The following is a 16526-nucleotide window of genomic DNA, read 5'->3' on the forward strand; positions in this document are numbered from 1 at the left end:
GCACGCCGATGCCTGGCGGACAGCGGGGGGAGCAGGTGCAGGGCAAGGGTGGGGCACACGCCTGGGTGGCCTGCCAGTGCATGCGCTGCAGGCACCCCGGGGCTGGCCTGGCCCTGGCCTGGCCTGCCCGCAACCTGCCCACCCTGCCCCCTAGCTGCCTCTCCCCTCCCCACCCACCACCACCCACCCCCACTCATACACCCCGCCGCCACCCACCCGCCTCCAGCAGCAGCTCCTGCAGGGCTGCCAGCTTGGGCGCGTGGGCCAGGCTGGAGCGCAGGGCCGCCTGCGCCGCCGCCCAGTCGCCGCCGTGCTTGGGGCCCAGCACCTTGTGGACCGCCTGCTCACAGGGTGGTGGGTGGGTGCGCGTGGGGGCCAAGGGCGCGGAATGGCAAGCTTTGGGGTGGCATCCACCCTGGGGATGGCAGGCAGGGCACTGACGCGGGACCACACAGCCTCATCCGCCGCTTACCTACCCATCCACACCCACACCCACACTGCACCACCCACCCACCCACCTGCATGTGCTGCGGCACCGCCGGGTCCAGCACCAGCAGCGGGTGGCTGCACAGCTTGCGCAGGTAGAGCAGGCTCTGGAAGACGTGGGGAGGAGGCGAGGGGGCGCCCCCTCCCGACACCCCGCCAGCCCCCACCAGCCCAGAGATCTGGGCCAGGGCCTGCAGGGGGCAGCCAGGGGCGGCGGCAGCGCAGTCAGCCCCCGCTGTGTCTCGCAGCAGCTCCTCCGCTTTCACCCTGCCCCCCACACACACATTCTCCACACGTGCACACAAACCTCTCACCCCATACCCCCCCGCACCCACATACACACCCACACCCACCTGGCTGTTTTGGAACTCCTGGTAGAGGTGTCGCTGCAGGGGGGAGGGATCCACCACCACATCCTGCACAATCTTGGGCGGCAGGTCTGCCAGCACCGCGTCCTTGGTGCGGCGCAGCACAAAGGGCATGACCTGGCGGTGCAGCCCCTCCACAGCCAGCAGCCCCGCCTCCGCCTCCGCGCTGCCGCGCTTGCTGGCGCGCGCCGCCTGCGAGGGCAGAGCACGCGGTCCAGGCATGTGGGGCGGGGCAGGGGGCAGGCGGGCTGGATCAGCCTGGCCCTGGGGGCTGCTGGGGCTGGCGCTGTGCAGGGTGTGCACCGCCCCCCACACACCTTGCCGCCCATGCACTGGCGGGGATGCCTGCTCAGCAGCTGGTACGTGGAGCCCCTCAAGGCAGCCCGGCAGGCGCACCCCCCCCCCCAACACACACACACACACACGCACGCACCTGCAGCGTGCGGCCGTATCGGGCGCTGAACTGGCGCTCCCAGCCCAGGAGGCCGGGCATGAGGAAATCGAAAAGGCTCCACAGCTCCCCCACGTTGTTCTGCACGGGCGTGCCCGACAGCAGCAGGGGGTGGCGCGCCCCCCGCCCCGCGCGCTTGGCCGCCTGCACCACCTTGCTGGCCGGGTTGCGGATGGCGTGGCCTTCATCCAGTACGCAGTAGGACCAGGCCTGGGCGCACACCCAGTCCACGTCTGCACGGATAGGCGGGGCGGGGTGGGGTGGGGCATGAGGGTGCAGGGTGTGTGGGGAGGGTGCAGGGTGTGTGGGGAGGGTGCCGGGTGTGTGGAGGGTGCAGGGTGTGTGGAGGGTGCCGGGTGTGTGGGGAGGGTGGAGTATGTGTGGGGAGGGTGCGGGGCCACGCGAAGGACAGCAGCCAGGGGGGGGCAGCGGAAGGCAGGCGGGGTGGCGAGCGGGCGGGGCAGCAGAGGCTCACCCGCGCGCAGGCTCTCGTAGCTCATGACCACGACGTCATGGGAGGCCAGCTGGCGGCGCAGCGCGGCGCGCTCGGCGGGCGTGCCGTGGTACTGCAGCGGGCGCAGTACCTCCGGCCCCACAAACTTTCCAATCTCAAAGGGCCAGTGGGCCACCAGCGTGGAGGGGCACACCACCAGCGACGGTACCGGCCGGTCCTGCGCCGCGCCTGCAGGCGGGCGGGCGGAGGGGGAGGGAGCGGCGCGGAGCAGCGGCAGCGGCCTGAGCAGGGGGCGGGCAGGACCAGCTCAGCAGGAGCGCAGCAGGCCAGCCCGGAGCCAGCAGGCAGGCCGCGCACGGGCGGAGGCAACGTGAGGCGATCAGCAGGGGCGTGCCCATGCAGCCGCCTGCCCCTTGCCTGTCCGCGCAAACTTCTGCCGCTGCTCGTGCGTATGTGCCGCCATGATGGCGGTCGTCTGCATCCCACGCAGCAGGCGCCGCGGGGCACAGGCCAGGTCAGCAGGGCGGGTGGGGGAGAGCACGGCCAGCAGGCAACAGTGCCGCTGCAGGCCCCCAGGCCTCGCAAGGCCGCACACGCCGCCGCCACCGCCGCGCGCCCACGCCGGCGCTCCAGCCACCCAGGCCAGGCCAGGCCAGGCCAGGCCACGGCCCCAGCCCCCACCTGCAGCGTCTTGCCCAGGCCCATGTCGTCCGCCAGCACGCCGTGCAGGCCAAAGCGGCGCAGGAAGGCCAGCCAGTTGATACCCTCCTGCTGGTACCGCCGCAGCGTGCCCGCCAGCCTGCGCGGCGCACACCACACGAGACAGCCACACACTCACGTCTGCTCCCAGGGCCAATGCTGGCTGTGGGGTTCAGGGGCCGCATCCCTCTTGCCCCCGTCCCAGGGCCAACAATTGCCTCTCAAATCACGGCCCCCCCCCCAAAAACAGCGCGACCCCACACGGCGGCCAGCCGCACCCCACACGGCCCGCACCCCTACCCCACCCCACCCCACCCCCGCCCTCACTGTATGGGCAGGCGGTAGTCATCCATGGTGGAGTTGTCCAGCAGCTGGTGCAGGAAGCGGCCCTCGCTGGTCAGCAGGCGCCGCTGCGCGTCGTCCAGCCCGGGAGGCTCGCCGCCGCCCTGCAGGCGCGGGCGGGGAGTGGTGGTGGGGGAGGGCAGGCGGGAGGGCGGCGTGAGAGCGGGGGCCGGCGGCGGGTGCTGGTGCATGCGCAGCAGCGCCCAGGCAGGCGGCCTGGGACTTGGTTGGGGCTGTGGGGCGGGCAGGGGCTTGCCTGTGCCAGCGGCATCACCGCCACCACCGACGCAAAGGTGCGCGCCGCCAGCACGCGCGCCGTGGGCTGGCTGTCGCTCATACGCCCCATCAGCGGCACCACCACCAGCAGCGAGTAAGGCACCAGGGCCAGGCCCAGGGAGGCCACGGCGGCATGCAGCGCCAGCAGGGTGCCCAGGCGGGCGTCGTCGGGTGCGCCGCCTGCGGCGGGAGGCAGGCGGCGGAGGTGGTGGGCAGAGGGGAGCACAGCACGGGCCAGGCGTGGGTGCCAGCCAGCCGCCCCAGCGCGTGTGCAGGAGCAAGCAGGCTCCGGCGGCGCCCACCTTCCAGCAAGGGTGCCAGCAGGCGCAGTATCGGCGGCATGAGAGCCGTCGTGTGCGCGCGTGCCAGTGCCGCGATGCTCCTGGCCGCCGCAAGCTTCACCGCCGCATTGGGGTGCTGCAGGCAGCGCCCAACCAGCGGCAGCAGCGCCTGCAGCTGCGGCACGAGGTCGGGATGCACGGCTGGCGCCAGCACCACCAGCACGTGCAGCGCATGCACTGCCGCCTGCAGGTCGGCCGCCGCCGCCGCCTGCTGCACAGCAGCCAGCGGCGCCGAGGCCTGCTCCCACAGCTTGGGCAGCTGCTGCTGCAGGCGGGGCCCCGACAGCCGAGCCATGCTCTGCAGCACGGCCTCGCCGCCCCGCCGCGCCAGCGCCAGCGCCTGCGCTCCCAGCTCCTGCTGCTGCTCCTGCGGGGTGGGCGCCGCCGCCTGCCGCCCGCCCCTGGTGCCGCCGCCGCCGCCGCCGCCTGTGCCGCCGCCATCCGCTGCATCCAGCTCCGCCTGCAGGTCTGGCGGGGCGGCCACGCTGGGCACGGCACGCGGGTCGCCGCATGCAAAGCCGCACATGTTCTTGATGATCCTGCGGGCAGGCGTGTGTGTATGTGTTGGGGTGGGGGCAGGGCAGGGCCGGGCAGGGCAGGCAGCAGGTGGGGAGCAGGGGCTGCACAGCACTCTCATCCACAGAGGCGCTGAACACACACAGCACATGCCACATGCCACAAGCCGGCCCGCCGCGGGCCCGCCGCTCCTTGCACCCCCGCCCTCCCCCCCCAAGCGAGCCGGCAGCTCACTTGTCGTTGGGGCACGGCGTGCGGTGGGCGCACAGCAGCGCGAGGCGTGCCAGCGCCTCTGCCGCCGCATCCTGCAGCGCGGGCTGCGGCTCGCGACGCACGGCGGCCACCAGGGGCTGGATGATGGTGTTGAGCTTGGGGGGCAGGCTGGCCAGCTGCACGGCAGCCGCCGCCTGCGCCGCCGCCACGCCTGTGTGCAGGATGGCCTCGCTGGTCTGCAGCAGCGCCGCGGTGCCCGCCAGCGCCTGCTGCGCCAGCACCAGCTCGGCGCCTGCACTTGTGGCAAGGGCAGGCAGGCCGTGGCGGTGGTGAGGCAGGCGGGCGGGCGGTGCACGACGCGCAGTGGTGTGGTGCACCCTGTGCTGCGCGACAGGGGGCCGCCACCGCTCCCAGCTGTCACAGGGAGGCAGCCCATCCCTCCAGGCTGGCAGCTCAAGCGGGCGGGCAGCGCAACCGGCACGGGCGCGCGCACCTGCCGTGGCCGGCACCTGCGCCTCCAGCGCCGCCGCTCCCTGGTGCCACAGCGAGTCCAGGGGTCCGGGCATGGCCAGCGCCACGTTGCCCTGCAGCGCCCGAGCAATCAGGGCCGAGGCCTGGCCCCGCAGCTGCGCCGCCAGCTGCGCCAGCTCGACGTAGGGCTGCGCCGCGCCCGCGGGGGCCGCCAGCAGCTCCAGAAGTACCGCTAGCAGCTGCTGCAGGCTGGGGTCTGGTGCGGGCGCGGCTGCCTCGCCGCCCTCGCCCGCCTCTGCCGCCGCCGCCCGCAGCCGCGCCCAGCGGGCGACCACAAAGGCCGCCAGCAGGCGGCCGGCCGCGCTGGGGCCGCGCAGCAGCGCCTCGATGTGCGGCTGGATGGGGTTGGGTGGCGCCCCGCTGGCGCCACTCAGCGTGTGTGCCAGCTGGCCCAGCGCGCTCGCCGCCGCCAGCCGCATGCGCGTGGTGCTGCCGCCCTCGCCACCCGTCTCCACCAGCAGGCTGCCCCGCCGCCGGCTCTCCTGCTGCTGCTGCTGCTGCAGCTGCTGCTCAGACGGCGCGGCTGGCAGGTGCTGCCCCCGCCCCGCCTGCGCCGCCTTGCTGCCGCTGCCGCCGCCCGCCCGCTTGCGCGGCAGCGGCACCGTCAGCACGACCGAGGCATCCAGAGAGCTCTGTGCGGGCGTGGCAGCCAGCCGGAACAAAGCCGCCAGCGCCGTCACCGGCGGCGCGCCCTCGGCCTCTGGCGGGGGCGGCAGCCCCTCTGCCAGCGCGGCCGCCAGGCTGTCGGGCGCCGCCCGCTGCACCAGCAGCTGCCAGGCCGCCTGCAAGGCCTCCAGCACCGCTGTGCTGCGCTCCAGCAGCATCGCCTGGAACAGCAGGCGCACGGCCCGCCGCAGCTCGCCGCCGGGCAGCACCGCCGCGACCGGCTGGCTGCTCAGCAGCGCCGACAGGCAGCGCACCGCGGCGTGGCGCACCGAGGCGAGGCCGTGGCGCAGGAAGGGCCAGAGGCGGGGCACGAGGGCGCCCAGGCCGCCGCCGCCGTCGTCGCCGTCGTCGCCGCCAGCTGGCGAGCAGGAGTGCACCTCAGCCAGCAGCGCCATCACGCTGCCGGTGGCTGGGCTCAGCTCCTCCAGCTCCAGCAGCGCATCCCACAGCAGCCGGCGCACGTGGGCGGCGCCGGGCGGGGCGCCCGCGCCCGCCAGCAGGCCCGCCGCCGGCAGCAGCGCCTCTGCCGCCACCGCCTGCACGTCGTCGTCGCCGTCCTGCGGGCCAGAGGGGCGGAGGGGCGGGGTGCTGGCTGGGCACATGGTTTCGGGAGGGAGCCAAGGCAGCGGCTGCACAGCACCGCTCTCCCCACGCCGCACAAGGGCGCTGGCACGCCCCCAACCGCAAAAGCAGGCGCTGTGCACGCCGCCGGGCAGCCAGGCGTGCCGGCAGGCGGCCAGCACTCGGCGCGGGCGGCGGCGCCGGCGTGGCACTCTGCTCCCACCTGCAGGCCCACCACAGCCGCCGGCAGCGCCGCCTCCAGCAGGGCGCCTCCCACTCCCTCCGCCCGCGCCGCCATCACGTACTTGAGGCCCAGCAGGCCGCCGTGCCGCACCTCCCACTCGCCGTCGTGCTCGCTGAGCTGGCGCAGCGCGGCCAGCAGCGGGGGCAGCGCGGCCGGCGCCAGCGGGCGCGCCACCGCGCCCATCGCCTGCGCCGCCGTCTCCCGCACGGGCGCCACCACCTGTGGCCAGGCAGCCGCACTTTCGGGCATCAGGCCATGAGGAGGTGTGGCGGGCGAGATGCGGGCGGCAGCCTCCGGGAGCAGCTGGCGGGCGGGCAGGCGCGGCCACGCGCCGCCACCAGGCCGCCCGCACCTGGTCTGACACAAAGTCTCCAAAGCGGTCCAGGGCCAGCACACACAGCAGGTGGATGGCACAGTCCTCCAGCCACCGAGCATTGGCCGCCGCAGCCGCCACCGCGTCTGCCGCGCTGACGGGACCCAGCGCCAGCTTGCCGCCGCCGCCCGCCGCGCTCCAGCCCGCGGGCTGCGCCGCCACGGGCGCATGCACGCCCGCCGCCGCCGCCTGGCTGCGCAGCACCTCTCGCAGCGCCAGCGCCGCGCCGTGGCGCACCTCCCAGTGCGGGTGCAGCACATCAAGGCACAGCTGGTCGCAGAGCGACTGGAAGGGCCAGCGCCCCGCAGCCACAACGTCCTGCCACTCCGCCTCCGCAGCCTCGCCGCTGGGGCCCTCCTGCTCGGCGGCGGCTGCCCCCGCTTCCGAGCCGCTGGCCTCCGAGCCCTTGGCCCTCTTGGGCGGGCTGGGGCCGGGCGCCGCCGGCGCCGCCGCCGAGCTGGCCGATCGCTTGAGCGACTTGGCGCGCCGCACCGCCGCCGCGCGCTCCCTGGCCGACAGCCCACCCATGTCGGCCAGCAGCTGGGAGGCATCCTTGTGCGCCTGCGACGCCTGCCTGCCCAGCGGCCCGCAGCCCAGGCCGGCCGCCGTGCTGCTGAGCCGCCTGCTGGCCAGCCCAGGGGCCTGCGAGTCTGCCTGCAGCAGATCCTCCTCCCCAAACATCTCATCCGTGTCCATCAGGCCATCCATCAGGGGCCCACCCAGCCCCAGCCGCTGCTTCAGGTTGCCGCGCTGGCGCTGCAGCTGCTCCGCGCGGCTCAGGCCGGCGGCGTCGGCGGGCAGCTCGTACTCCTGGGGGGCGGGGCAGTAGGGGGCGGGCAGGCAGGAGTGGAGGGGGCTGAGCTTCACGCAAGGGACATTTGGGCGCACGGCGGCCAGCAGGCGTGCGGGGACCTGAGACGGCACCAGGCGTGCTGCTCATCTGCAGCACGCGCCCGCGGCCTGCACCACGCACCTCGCTGCCCGAGGCCAGCATGGGCGTGCCCTGCGCCAGCACTTGCTGCACGTTGAAGCTGCTGAAGGACAGGAGATGGGCGGCCTCGGCGGGGGGCGCGCCGCAGCTGCCGCCCGCCGCGCCGCCCTCCTCCACCTTCATGCTCGCCTCGGCTGTGCCGCCCGCTGCCGCCGCTGCGGCAGCCTGCAGCTCCGCAGCCGTGTGGTGTGCAAAGTGCTCGGCCAGCAGGCCCAGGCAGTGGCCAGCCGCCACGCGCGCGTCCCAGTCCTTGTGCCGCAGGTGGCGAGAGACTGCCGCCACGACGGCTGGGAGCTGTGCCGGGTGGGCGGCGGCAATTCCGGCGATCTGGGCCGCTGCCGCCTTGCGTATTTCCAGGGTTGAGCCTCCTGCAGCGGCAGGCAGCCCGACTCCGCAACAGGTGAGCACAGCAGCGGGCCTATAACCAAGGCAGCCGTGCTATGCCTCCCGCAACCCACCATCTATGAGGTTCAGCAGCTTCTGCAGCCGGGTGCCCCCGCTCGACGCCATTTCCTGATCACTGGCGTGGCATAGTGAGGATATTATGCACCATGCGCGCCTCAATTACGCACCGCTCGACCTCCCGGGGGCGATGGGCATGAACAGGGCGTGTGAAAGCCTGCCCAGGAATCAGGGCAGGACGTGATGTACGGCGGGGGTGCCTGGTGAGCTCTGGCAGCCCAAACACGCCAGCTGCCTTTACCTTACAGCTGTTGGGTCTTCAAGCAACAGGTTGTCGAGGCGAGTCCTTGGGAGGCGTGCATTGAAAGGCGCCGCCCCTCCCAATCTGCACCTCCAGGCCCCGCCTGCAGCAGTGCGGCCTCCAGACATGAAGCGCAGCGGCCACACACAACAGCAGCGCCCACGGCGCGCCGACAGAAGCGCAGTGGCGGCGGCGGCCGCCGCCGCCCGCCCTCCGCCGCCCGCGGAGGACTCTAGCGACGACGAGGAGCCGGAGCAGGCCCCGGTGCAGGCCAAGCGGCCCAGGCGCATGGTTCCAGAGCATGCCAGCAGCAGCAGTGACTCGGAGGGCGGCAGTGGGGACAGCCAGAGCGACACCGAGACCAGCAACGGCGGAGAGGTGAGGCCTTGGCACGCCTCCCCAAACACACGAGTCCTCCTTCCTCGCCTGTGCCCATGTCCAGGCTGCCTGCGTGTCACGCTCACTGCGTTGCCTCTGGCGGGACGCATGCAGCAGGAGGAGGATGAAGACGAGGGCCTGCCGCTGGGCCAGCTGGTGGCGCTGCGCCAGGACGGCAGCGCCAGCGCAGATGCAATGAAGGCTCGGGCGCGCGCGCTGCGGCACCAGGGCAAGGCGTCGTTCAAGCGGGAGGGCAAGCACCGGCCGGTGGAGATGAGCAGCAAGAAGCCGGTGCCGGTGTTCCGAGACACGCTGCAGGGCGGCAAGAGGTGCGCGCCTCCGCAGGCTGGCTGGCACGTCATGTGGCTGCCAAGTCATGTGGCTGGCAGGCTGCTAGGCTGGCTGGCAGCTAGGCGCTGGAATGGGCGCCAGGAAGGTGTCCAGCGTGCGGTCGGATGGTCGAAGCTGTGCGGCTCACCTGCCCCTCCAGCCCCTCCCCCTGCCCGCCACTCCCCCGCCACCACCCATTGCAGGGATGTGCGGGACCCGCGGTTTGAGTCGCTGAGTGGCGGGCAGTACAAGGAGGAGCAGTTCAAGCGGCGCTACGCTTTCCTGTACGACGACAAGCTGCCCGCTGAGCGCGCCGAGCTGCGGGCGGCGCTGGGCAAGGCCAAGGGCGGGGCGGCACGCGAGGCGCTGCAGGCGCGCATGCAGCACGTGGAGCAGCAGCTGCGCAGCGAGGAGGCGCGGCGCAAGCGCGAGGGCTTCAAGCAGCAGGTCAAGGTGAGGCAGGCGGTGGGGCGGGCCGCTAGGGTGGGGCTGGGCTGGACGCCGGATGGTAGCAGAGCTGCAGTTGCGCCAGGAGCTTGCCGTGTCGCACCTGCTTGCTTGCCCTCGCTGCCCCTCATCCACCCGCCCGCGCCCACTCGCCCCTCGCAGGCCAAGGAGCGTGCGTCTGTCAAGGACGGCAAGCGCCCCTTCTACCTCAAGAAGAGCGAGCAGCGGCGGCTGGAGCTGGTGGCCAAGTATGAGGAGCTCAAGGCGGCGGGGCCCGGCAAGCTGGAGCAGTACCTGACCAAGAGGCGCAAGCGCAACGCCGCCAAGGACCACCGCCACCTGCCGGCGGGGCGCCGCGCGCAGGCGGGCAGCGGGGAGCAGTGATTTTGCAGCAGATGTGTGCTATTCAACATCCGCCACCCATGGTACTGGTGGGACGGTGGGAGACTGCCACCTCAGCGGCACATGGAATTTGGCATATCCTGTCGAATGGATTTTGCAAGCCTCCCAACTCACGGACTCGTCATTCACTGCCTCTCTGGTCCTAGCACAGTGCCCGTGAGTGATATCTTGCCATGACCCTACCCTAATAAGGCCCACCGGTGCGCCGCGCTACCCCATCTCAATCCAGCCTCTCTTCAGAACCTCACACAGTATGCTGGAGGGCGTTTGGACGCTGCAAGGTACTGAATGTGGGGGATGGGAAAACCCCTCCTGTCAATGCCGGGCCCAATCTCATTGCCGCCCGGCTTGTGTGCAGCCCCAGCATCCGGCGAGGGGGGTGATGGATCGGAGAACCAGGCAGCCCTCGCGGTGTTCAGCCAGGTGCGGTGGGCCGCCTCCGCTGCCAGGCACGCCGCGCGTCATGACGCATTTCCTGCATGTGGCAGCATATGCAATGCATTGAAACCACCCCCACGCCACCATCCCCGTGCCCGCCCAGATCATGCTGGTGATTGCCACGCTGACGCTGGGCCACGCCGCCAGCCGGCGCGGCATCAACTGGATCGGCGAGGCGGGCATCGCCCTGCTGCTGGGCGTAATGATTGGTCTCATTGTGCTGACGCCACTCATCAGCGCCCATGGCACTTACTCGCAGGCAAGAAGTCATGGCAGCTGAGTGGGCAGTGCCGTATGGAGGGGCCCACTGAAGGGTGGGAGGGCAGTGCCAGTATGGTGTTGACCCGTTGCTCTGCGAGCCTGGATTCAGCTTCTTACCTTTCTTTGCCTCTCTTCTCTTGTGCTTGCCCCACTGCAGTTCATCGGATTTAAGAAGGACATTTTCATGCTGGCCATCCTGCCGCCCATCATGTTTGAGGCGGGGTTCAGGTGCGGTGGCCGCCGCCTCGCATCTTGTGCCTCTTGTCTGCTCGCTGAGGGTGAAGTGCTGCATGCCCGCTCCACCGGGGCAGGCTGGACATGGATCGCTTCATGGCCAACATCGACGGCATCGCCACCCTCGCCTTCCTGGGCACCCTGATCAGCACGTTTGCGATGGGGGGCGTGGTGTGGGGCGCCGGGGCGCTGGGCCTGTGCCCGCCCTTCAGCCCCCTGCCCGCCCTGCTCTTTGGCTCGGTCGTCTCCGCCACAGACCCCGTCACGGTGCTGGCGGTGTTCCAGCGCCTGGGCGCCCACCCCGACCTCTACTCCCTCGTGTTTGGAGAGTCGGTGCTGAACGACGCGGTGGCCATGGTGCTCTACCGCTCCCTGTCCACCTTCCTGGCCACGCCCGTCACGCCCGCCGCCCTGGCCGCCGCCGCCGCCTCCTTTGTGGGCGTGTTTGTGGGCTCCATGCTGGTGCGGCTGCGGCGGCCCCCCGGCAGGCCTGCTCCCCCTCCAGCCTGCGCAGACGCCTGCTCAGCAAGCAGGGTGGTGCAGGCGCGGCTGAGGCGCCTTGCACGCTCGCCTCGCCTTGCCCCCCCTTGCCCCGGTTGCAGGTGGGCTGCGGCCTGGCGCTGCTGGCTGCGGCGGTGGTCAAGACCAAGCACTTCCGCAGCCGCCACATGCCGCTGGAGAGCAGCCTGGTGGTGCTGCTGGCCTTTGCCTCCTACATGCTGGCCGACGGCCTCATGCTGTCGGGCATCGTGTCGGCGCTCTTCTGCGGCATCTTCATGGCGGCGTACGCCAAGCCCAACATGATGCCAAACAGCCGCGACAGGGTGAGCCCGGGCGGGGGGCGGCTGGGCTGGGATACAGGAGGAGGCAAGATGGTCCAGGGCTGGCGCGCTGGCGTGCCTCGCCCTGCAGACCAGTGCCGCAGCCGCAGGTGAGGCAGCGGTGGCGTAATATTTGCCCTACTAGGGTAATATTTGCCCTACTTGCCCCACCCACCCCCACCCCTGCCGCGCCCCGCAGGTCAGCTCCTTCTTCAAGCTGCTGTCCACGCTGGCCGAGGTGTTTGTGTTTGTCTACATTGGCGCCTCGGTCTTCATGAGCGGCCAGGGCTTCGACAACCGGCAGCTGCTGCCTTTCCTGGTGGGGGCTCTCGCTCCGGGCGCTTGCCATGTGTAGCCCGCAGCCGGCTGCCTGCCGCATGTGCGGGAGGATGGTCGGCTGGCCCCTTGATTGCATGGCCCTGCCCCTACCTGGCGGCGCCCCTGCGCAGGGCGTGTGCTTTGTGGCGCTGGCTGTGTCGCGCGCCCTCAATGTCTGGCCCTGCGCAGCGCTGGTCAACCTGGGCCGCCCCCGGGAGCTGCGCATCCCGCAGTCGCACCAGGTCATGCTGTGGTGGAGCGGGCTGCGGGGCGCAATGGCGTTTGCCATCGCGCTGGAGGCGGCAGAGGCGGTGCCAGGCGCGCGCCGCACGCTGCGCGACCCTGCATGCAGCCTCCCGCCCGCCCCGGCTGCTGCCAAGCGCCGACCTGGCCTGGCGTGGCGCATGCATGCAAGCGCTGCACCCTTGCCACGCCCCTGCCCTGCAGACCCCGCCCAGGGCAGCCTCATGCTTGCTGCCACCTACTGCATCATCCTGGCCACAGTGCTGATCAACGGCGGCGCCTGCACCTGGCTGCTGGGACGCCTGGGGCTCAAGGCGGCGCGTGGCTCAGGCCACACCTTCTACAGGTGGGCATGCGCCGCTCGCGGGCTGGCAGCATCAGCAAGAGGCTTGCAGCCGTGCCCGGCGCGTCACCGCCCCCGCTCACCCCTCCCTGCGGACCCTCCTGTGGCCCCGCAGCCTGGCAGCCGGCCTGGATGCCGTGGAGGGTGGCGACACCGCCGGCATGTCTGACAGCGCTGCCGAGGCATTCCTGGAGGCGGCGGCTGCGGAGGAGGGCGGGCAGCTGGCGGCGGGCGGCTCCCCCCTCAGCACCTCTGTTCGGTCGCTGGGCAGTGCCTCGGGCTCCAAACGTGGGTGCCCGCGCGCCTGCCCTCGCCTGCCGACGAGGGGGTGCGCCAGGCTGCGCCTGCCACCCGCTGCGCCGCAGCACAGGCTGACGGCGTCCCACCTGCGCCTGCGCTGCGCCTGCGTGCAGTGTCGCCCCGCCACAACAGCGAGCCGCAGGCGGTGCCCCACGGCCAGCAGCTGCGCCAAGCCCCCCGCTCCTCCGGCCTGCTCAGGTGAGAGGCCTACCTGGTGTTGGTACTGCTGAGGCTCAGCGCGGCACGCCTTGCCGCATTCCCTGGCATACGCGAGCAGCCCTCCCCGTGCCGGCTGCGCCGCTCCCCTCCACCCCGCCCCCCTCCCGCCCCTCCACCTGCACAGGCAGTGGACGCAGGTGCACGAGAACGTCTTCTCCGGCCTCTTCCTGGACGGCAGCCACGAGCTGGAGCAGCAGCCCAGCATCGCGGGCGACTACGACGGTGCCACCACCGTGGCGGGCCCCGCCTCGGTGGACCCCCGCCAGCAGGGCATGTGGCGCCTGCGCCGCTGGCTGGGCCGGTAGGGGGCGCGCCTCGAGCCACAGGCTGGCTCCTTGCCGCTCAATCCCTTGCGCTGCCCAACCAACCCACACGTGTGAAGCAGGCACCTTGCATTACACCCCGACCGTGCTTGCGCTGCTCAGGAGAAGGTCAGCTCGGCGGACAGCACCGCCAGCGCATCGGTGGGCAGCATGAGGAACGTGTTCAGGAAGGCGTCGGGGGTGGGGGGCACGCGCGCCACGCCCACCAGCCGCGCCCGCCCGTCGCCGCGCAGCCGCTGCCCCGTGCCGCGCCGCAGCGCCCCCTCTGAGGTCTCCGTGGTCAGCGTGGTGGCCACCGTGAGAGGAGAGGCGCGGTACAGGGGGCCCGCGCTGAACTCAAACGACGCCTGCGGGGGTGGGCGTGCGAGCGGTTGATGCGGGGGGGTGGGGTGAGGCAGGTGGGGTGCAGGGCGCGGCGGGTGGCTGGTGGTGGGGGCGTGCCATGCTGTGCCATGCAGTCGCCCACCGGGCCGCCGCCAGCCCCGCCTCTCACCAGAAAGTCCAGCTCCAGGCGGCCGGTGGCCGGGTCCAGCGTGCCCTCCAGCCGCTGCGGGGGGCCAGGCGGGCAGGCAGGATGGTCCAGCGGGCGGGGGCAGCCTCGCTGTGGCAACCCTCGCTGTGGCAGCCATGCCGCTCCCCGCCACAGCCAGCCAGGCAGCAGCACACGCCAGGCAGCCCCCTCAAGGTAGCGACACACCCCAGGCGGCCCCTCCTGCAGCCCACCTGCGGCACGATGGCGATGTTGAGCGGGGGCGGCACGGGGATGCCGATGATGGCGGCATGCTGGTAGTTGATGGGCGGGATGTTCAGCGTGGAGGGGTCAAAGACCAGCTGCAGCAGGCCGTCGTCGCGCGCACGCACCGTACCGGTGCCGCCGCCGCCCGCAGCGTTGTAGCTAAAGGTGGGGTACACGGACACCGCCAGCTGGCAGTCGCCCAGTGTGGACAGCAGCACTTGGCTGAAGCTCTGGGCTGCGGGCGACCCAACCGCGGCCACGGCCTCGGGGGCCGCTACAACCGCCACGGCAGCCACGGGCTCGGCGCCTGCCGCCTGCACAGGGCCGCCGGAAAATGCTAGCAGCAGGCCGCCGGCTGCAGCCAAGCCGCCCTTGACAAGACGTGCCCGGCTGAGCCCTGGCCAGGGCTGTTCCGCAGCAGCGGCGGCGGGTGGGTGTGGGCGGGGCGCCGTCCGCCGCTCATGCGGCTGCTGCAATGGCGATCGCTGCAAGGAGCCACCACTGCATTGCGCTGGATTGCCGCGGCAGCTCAGCTTTAGGTGGGGCTGGTGGGACAGCGCTGCACCCAGCGCCACACCCATTGTGGGACAGGGGACTGGCTGCAGCCCACTGATGACCAAACCGCTCAATCGGTGCCCTCGATGAGCAAAATGGCCTGCTTTTGAGCCCAGTGCCACGTCAGAGCGCGCAACCGAAAACCGCCAGAACCAGCCTTGTGCTGGCCTTACCAACCATACAAACACTTTGGCAGGTGGCAAGCGTCGCTACAAGCGTCGCAGCATGGTGCCAGTCGTCACAGAACAGACATCCTGGTGAGTTTGCCTCCGCTCGTGGGCCTCCGCACTCGGCCACCGCCTGTCCGCGGCCCCACAGCATTGATTGATAGCCCGAGCTGGCGTGCAGGTGGAGCGGCACGTCCTGGTTTGAGGGCGGCGGCATCGCGGCGCCGCCAGGATCCCCCACCACCGCCCACGTGGAGCTGCCTGCTGCAGCGGCGGCGGTCCAGCCAACCGATGGTGGGATGGTGGCGGTGGGAGGAGCCAAGGCGCAGTCCCGCTTCAATGGCAAGACCGCCATCCCCCTCGGCTCGTGCGTGCCCCTGAGCAGCGCTGCCCTCGCGCCGCCCGCCAGCGTGCCGCAGCAGCAGCGGCCCCAGCAGCCAGCCAGCACAACGCTCAGCCTGCCAGCCGCTCCAGCTGCGAGGCACGGAGCGTGGGGCCGGCAGGCGGTGGGGCACACCATCGATGGCAGCGTGCCCGCCTCGGCGTCTGGCGGCGTGCTGATGGGCGAGCACGTGTCCCGCTGGCGGTACGACTGGCACCACCACTCATGGGTGCTCAAGGGCGCGCAGGCAGCCGATGCCACCCAGCTCCTGCCCGGCGGCAGCACCGAGAAACACCAGCTGGCTGCACGGCGGTGGGGCGAGGGGCGGGACGCCCTGGGCGCCGCTGCCTCCCGCCAGCAGCCGGCAGGCGGCGCGGGCCTGGCGCCAGCGGTGGCCGCCGCCGCCGCAGCCGCCGCCGCCTCGCCGGCTGCTGCCCCGGCCAAGCGTCCCCGCCTGCGTGCCGCCCTGCTGAGCGGGGACCCATCTGACGCCGGCTTTGAGGCGGTGGGCGGCCTGCAGCGGCAGAAGGAGGCGCTGATGGCGGCGGTGGCGTACCCGCTGGCACACCCGCGCCTGTTCTCGGCGCTGGGCGCCAGCGCGGCGCGCGGCGTGCTGCTGCACGGGCCCCCGGGTGCGCCCGCTGGCCGCGCCTGACGGCGCTGCTGGCATTAGTGCTGCTGCTGCCCGCGGTGCTGCCGCTGGCGGTGCTGTGCGGTGGTGGTGGCGGTGCGGTGCTGCTCCTGCCAGTGCCGGCCAGCCAGCGGGGTGCTCACGCGCGTGCGCCCGCTGTGCTGCTGGCGGCGTGGGGCTCTGTGCTTTGCAGGCTCCGGCAAGACGCACCTGGTGCGTGCACTGGCGGCGGAGGCACGCCTGCCGCTCGTGGTGCTCAACGGCGGCGAGGCGGTGGGGGAGGATGCGGAGCAGAAGCTGCGCCGCGCCTTCAGCGCAGGTGCGGCCTCCGGGCGTGCGGGGCAGGGCTCTGCGGCTGTGCTTGACGCCAGCCGGCAGCGCCCCGGGTGATGTGCGCGGCATGCTCCGCCAGGCCACCGCTGCTAGCAGAGCGCTCTCCTCATCTCCTCACCTGCCTCCCCTGCCCCCGCCCGCAGCCAAGTCCCAGCAGCCGTGCATCCTGTTTCTTGACGAAGCCGACGCGCTGGCGCCCTGCCGACAGCGCAGCGCCTCGGAGCACGAGCGCGCAGCCACCGCGCGCCTGCTGGCGGCGGTGGATGAGCTGAGGGGCGGCAGGTGCCGCGTGGCGCTGGTGGCGGCCACCAGCCGCAGGCAGGCGCTGGATGCAGCGCTGCGGCGGGCGGGCAGGCTGGACTCGGAGGTGGGGCCCCGGGGCTGGGTGGGTGGGTGGGTGGGTGGCTGGGTGGGGGCTGGGGCAGGGCGTGCGTGGGCGCGCAGGCGTGA

General features: G+C 72.4%; 5 protein-coding genes across 5 annotated transcripts in view; 3 read left to right on the forward strand and 2 right to left on the reverse strand.

Annotated features, from left to right (window-relative positions):
- The window catches only part of CHLNCDRAFT_34017 (hypothetical protein), a gene marked incomplete at its 3' end in the record, with an annotated part of 4188 nt that extends 568 nt beyond the window's left edge, over window positions 1–3620 (reverse strand). The window contains exons 1-10 of the mRNA XM_005850743.1: window positions 3379–3620; window positions 3057–3256; window positions 2786–2904; window positions 2380–2558; window positions 1781–1987; window positions 1288–1538; window positions 840–1046; window positions 519–677; window positions 213–313; window positions 22–165 (exon numbers count right to left, since the gene is read on the reverse strand). Of these exons, the coding sequence (XP_005850805.1) occupies window positions 22–165; window positions 213–313; window positions 519–677; window positions 840–1046; window positions 1288–1538; window positions 1781–1987; window positions 2380–2558; window positions 2786–2904; window positions 3057–3256; window positions 3379–3418 (1607 nt within the window). The 5' untranslated portion in view covers window positions 3419–3620. The remainder of the gene's footprint in view (window positions 1–21; window positions 166–212; window positions 314–518; window positions 678–839; window positions 1047–1287; window positions 1539–1780; window positions 1988–2379; window positions 2559–2785; window positions 2905–3056; window positions 3257–3378) is intronic.
- A 4721-nt stretch (window positions 3621–8341) lies between these two features.
- CHLNCDRAFT_140335 (hypothetical protein) lies at window positions 8342–9754 on the forward strand (the record flags this gene model as incomplete). Its single annotated transcript, XM_005850443.1, has 4 exons — window positions 8342–8593; window positions 8708–8922; window positions 9127–9376; window positions 9533–9754. 4 exons carry the CDS (start codon window positions 8342–8344, stop codon window positions 9752–9754), a joined length of 939 nt encoding a protein of 312 aa, XP_005850505.1.
- Window positions 9755–10025: 271 nt separating this feature from the next.
- Window positions 10026–13254, forward strand: CHLNCDRAFT_140336 (hypothetical protein; the record flags this gene model as incomplete). Its single annotated transcript, XM_005850444.1, has 12 exons — window positions 10026–10053; window positions 10131–10195; window positions 10314–10427; window positions 10629–10699; window positions 10783–11167; window positions 11308–11529; window positions 11726–11845; window positions 11976–12155; window positions 12303–12433; window positions 12546–12718; window positions 12844–12928; window positions 13074–13254. 12 exons carry the CDS (start codon window positions 10026–10028, stop codon window positions 13252–13254), a joined length of 1755 nt encoding a protein of 584 aa, XP_005850506.1.
- Window positions 13255–13370: 116 nt separating this feature from the next.
- CHLNCDRAFT_140337 (hypothetical protein) lies at window positions 13371–14589 on the reverse strand (the record flags this gene model as incomplete). Its single annotated transcript, XM_005850744.1, has 4 exons — window positions 13371–13619; window positions 13766–13819; window positions 13996–14322; window positions 14584–14589. 4 exons carry the CDS (start codon window positions 14587–14589, stop codon window positions 13371–13373), a joined length of 636 nt encoding a protein of 211 aa, XP_005850806.1.
- A 199-nt stretch (window positions 14590–14788) lies between these two features.
- The window catches only part of CHLNCDRAFT_140338 (hypothetical protein), a gene marked incomplete at both ends in the record, with an annotated part of 4061 nt that continues 2323 nt past the window's right edge, over window positions 14789–16526 (forward strand). The window contains 4 exons of the mRNA XM_005850445.1: window positions 14789–14820; window positions 14912–15744; window positions 15937–16062; window positions 16220–16443. Of these exons, the coding sequence (XP_005850507.1) occupies window positions 14789–14820; window positions 14912–15744; window positions 15937–16062; window positions 16220–16443 (1215 nt within the window). The remainder of the gene's footprint in view (window positions 14821–14911; window positions 15745–15936; window positions 16063–16219; window positions 16444–16526) is intronic.

This window comes from Chlorella variabilis (genome assembly GCF_000147415.1).
Source record: "Chlorella variabilis unplaced genomic scaffold CHLNCscaffold_3, whole genome shotgun sequence".
Taxonomy (NCBI): domain Eukaryota; kingdom Viridiplantae; phylum Chlorophyta; class Trebouxiophyceae; order Chlorellales; family Chlorellaceae; genus Chlorella; species Chlorella variabilis.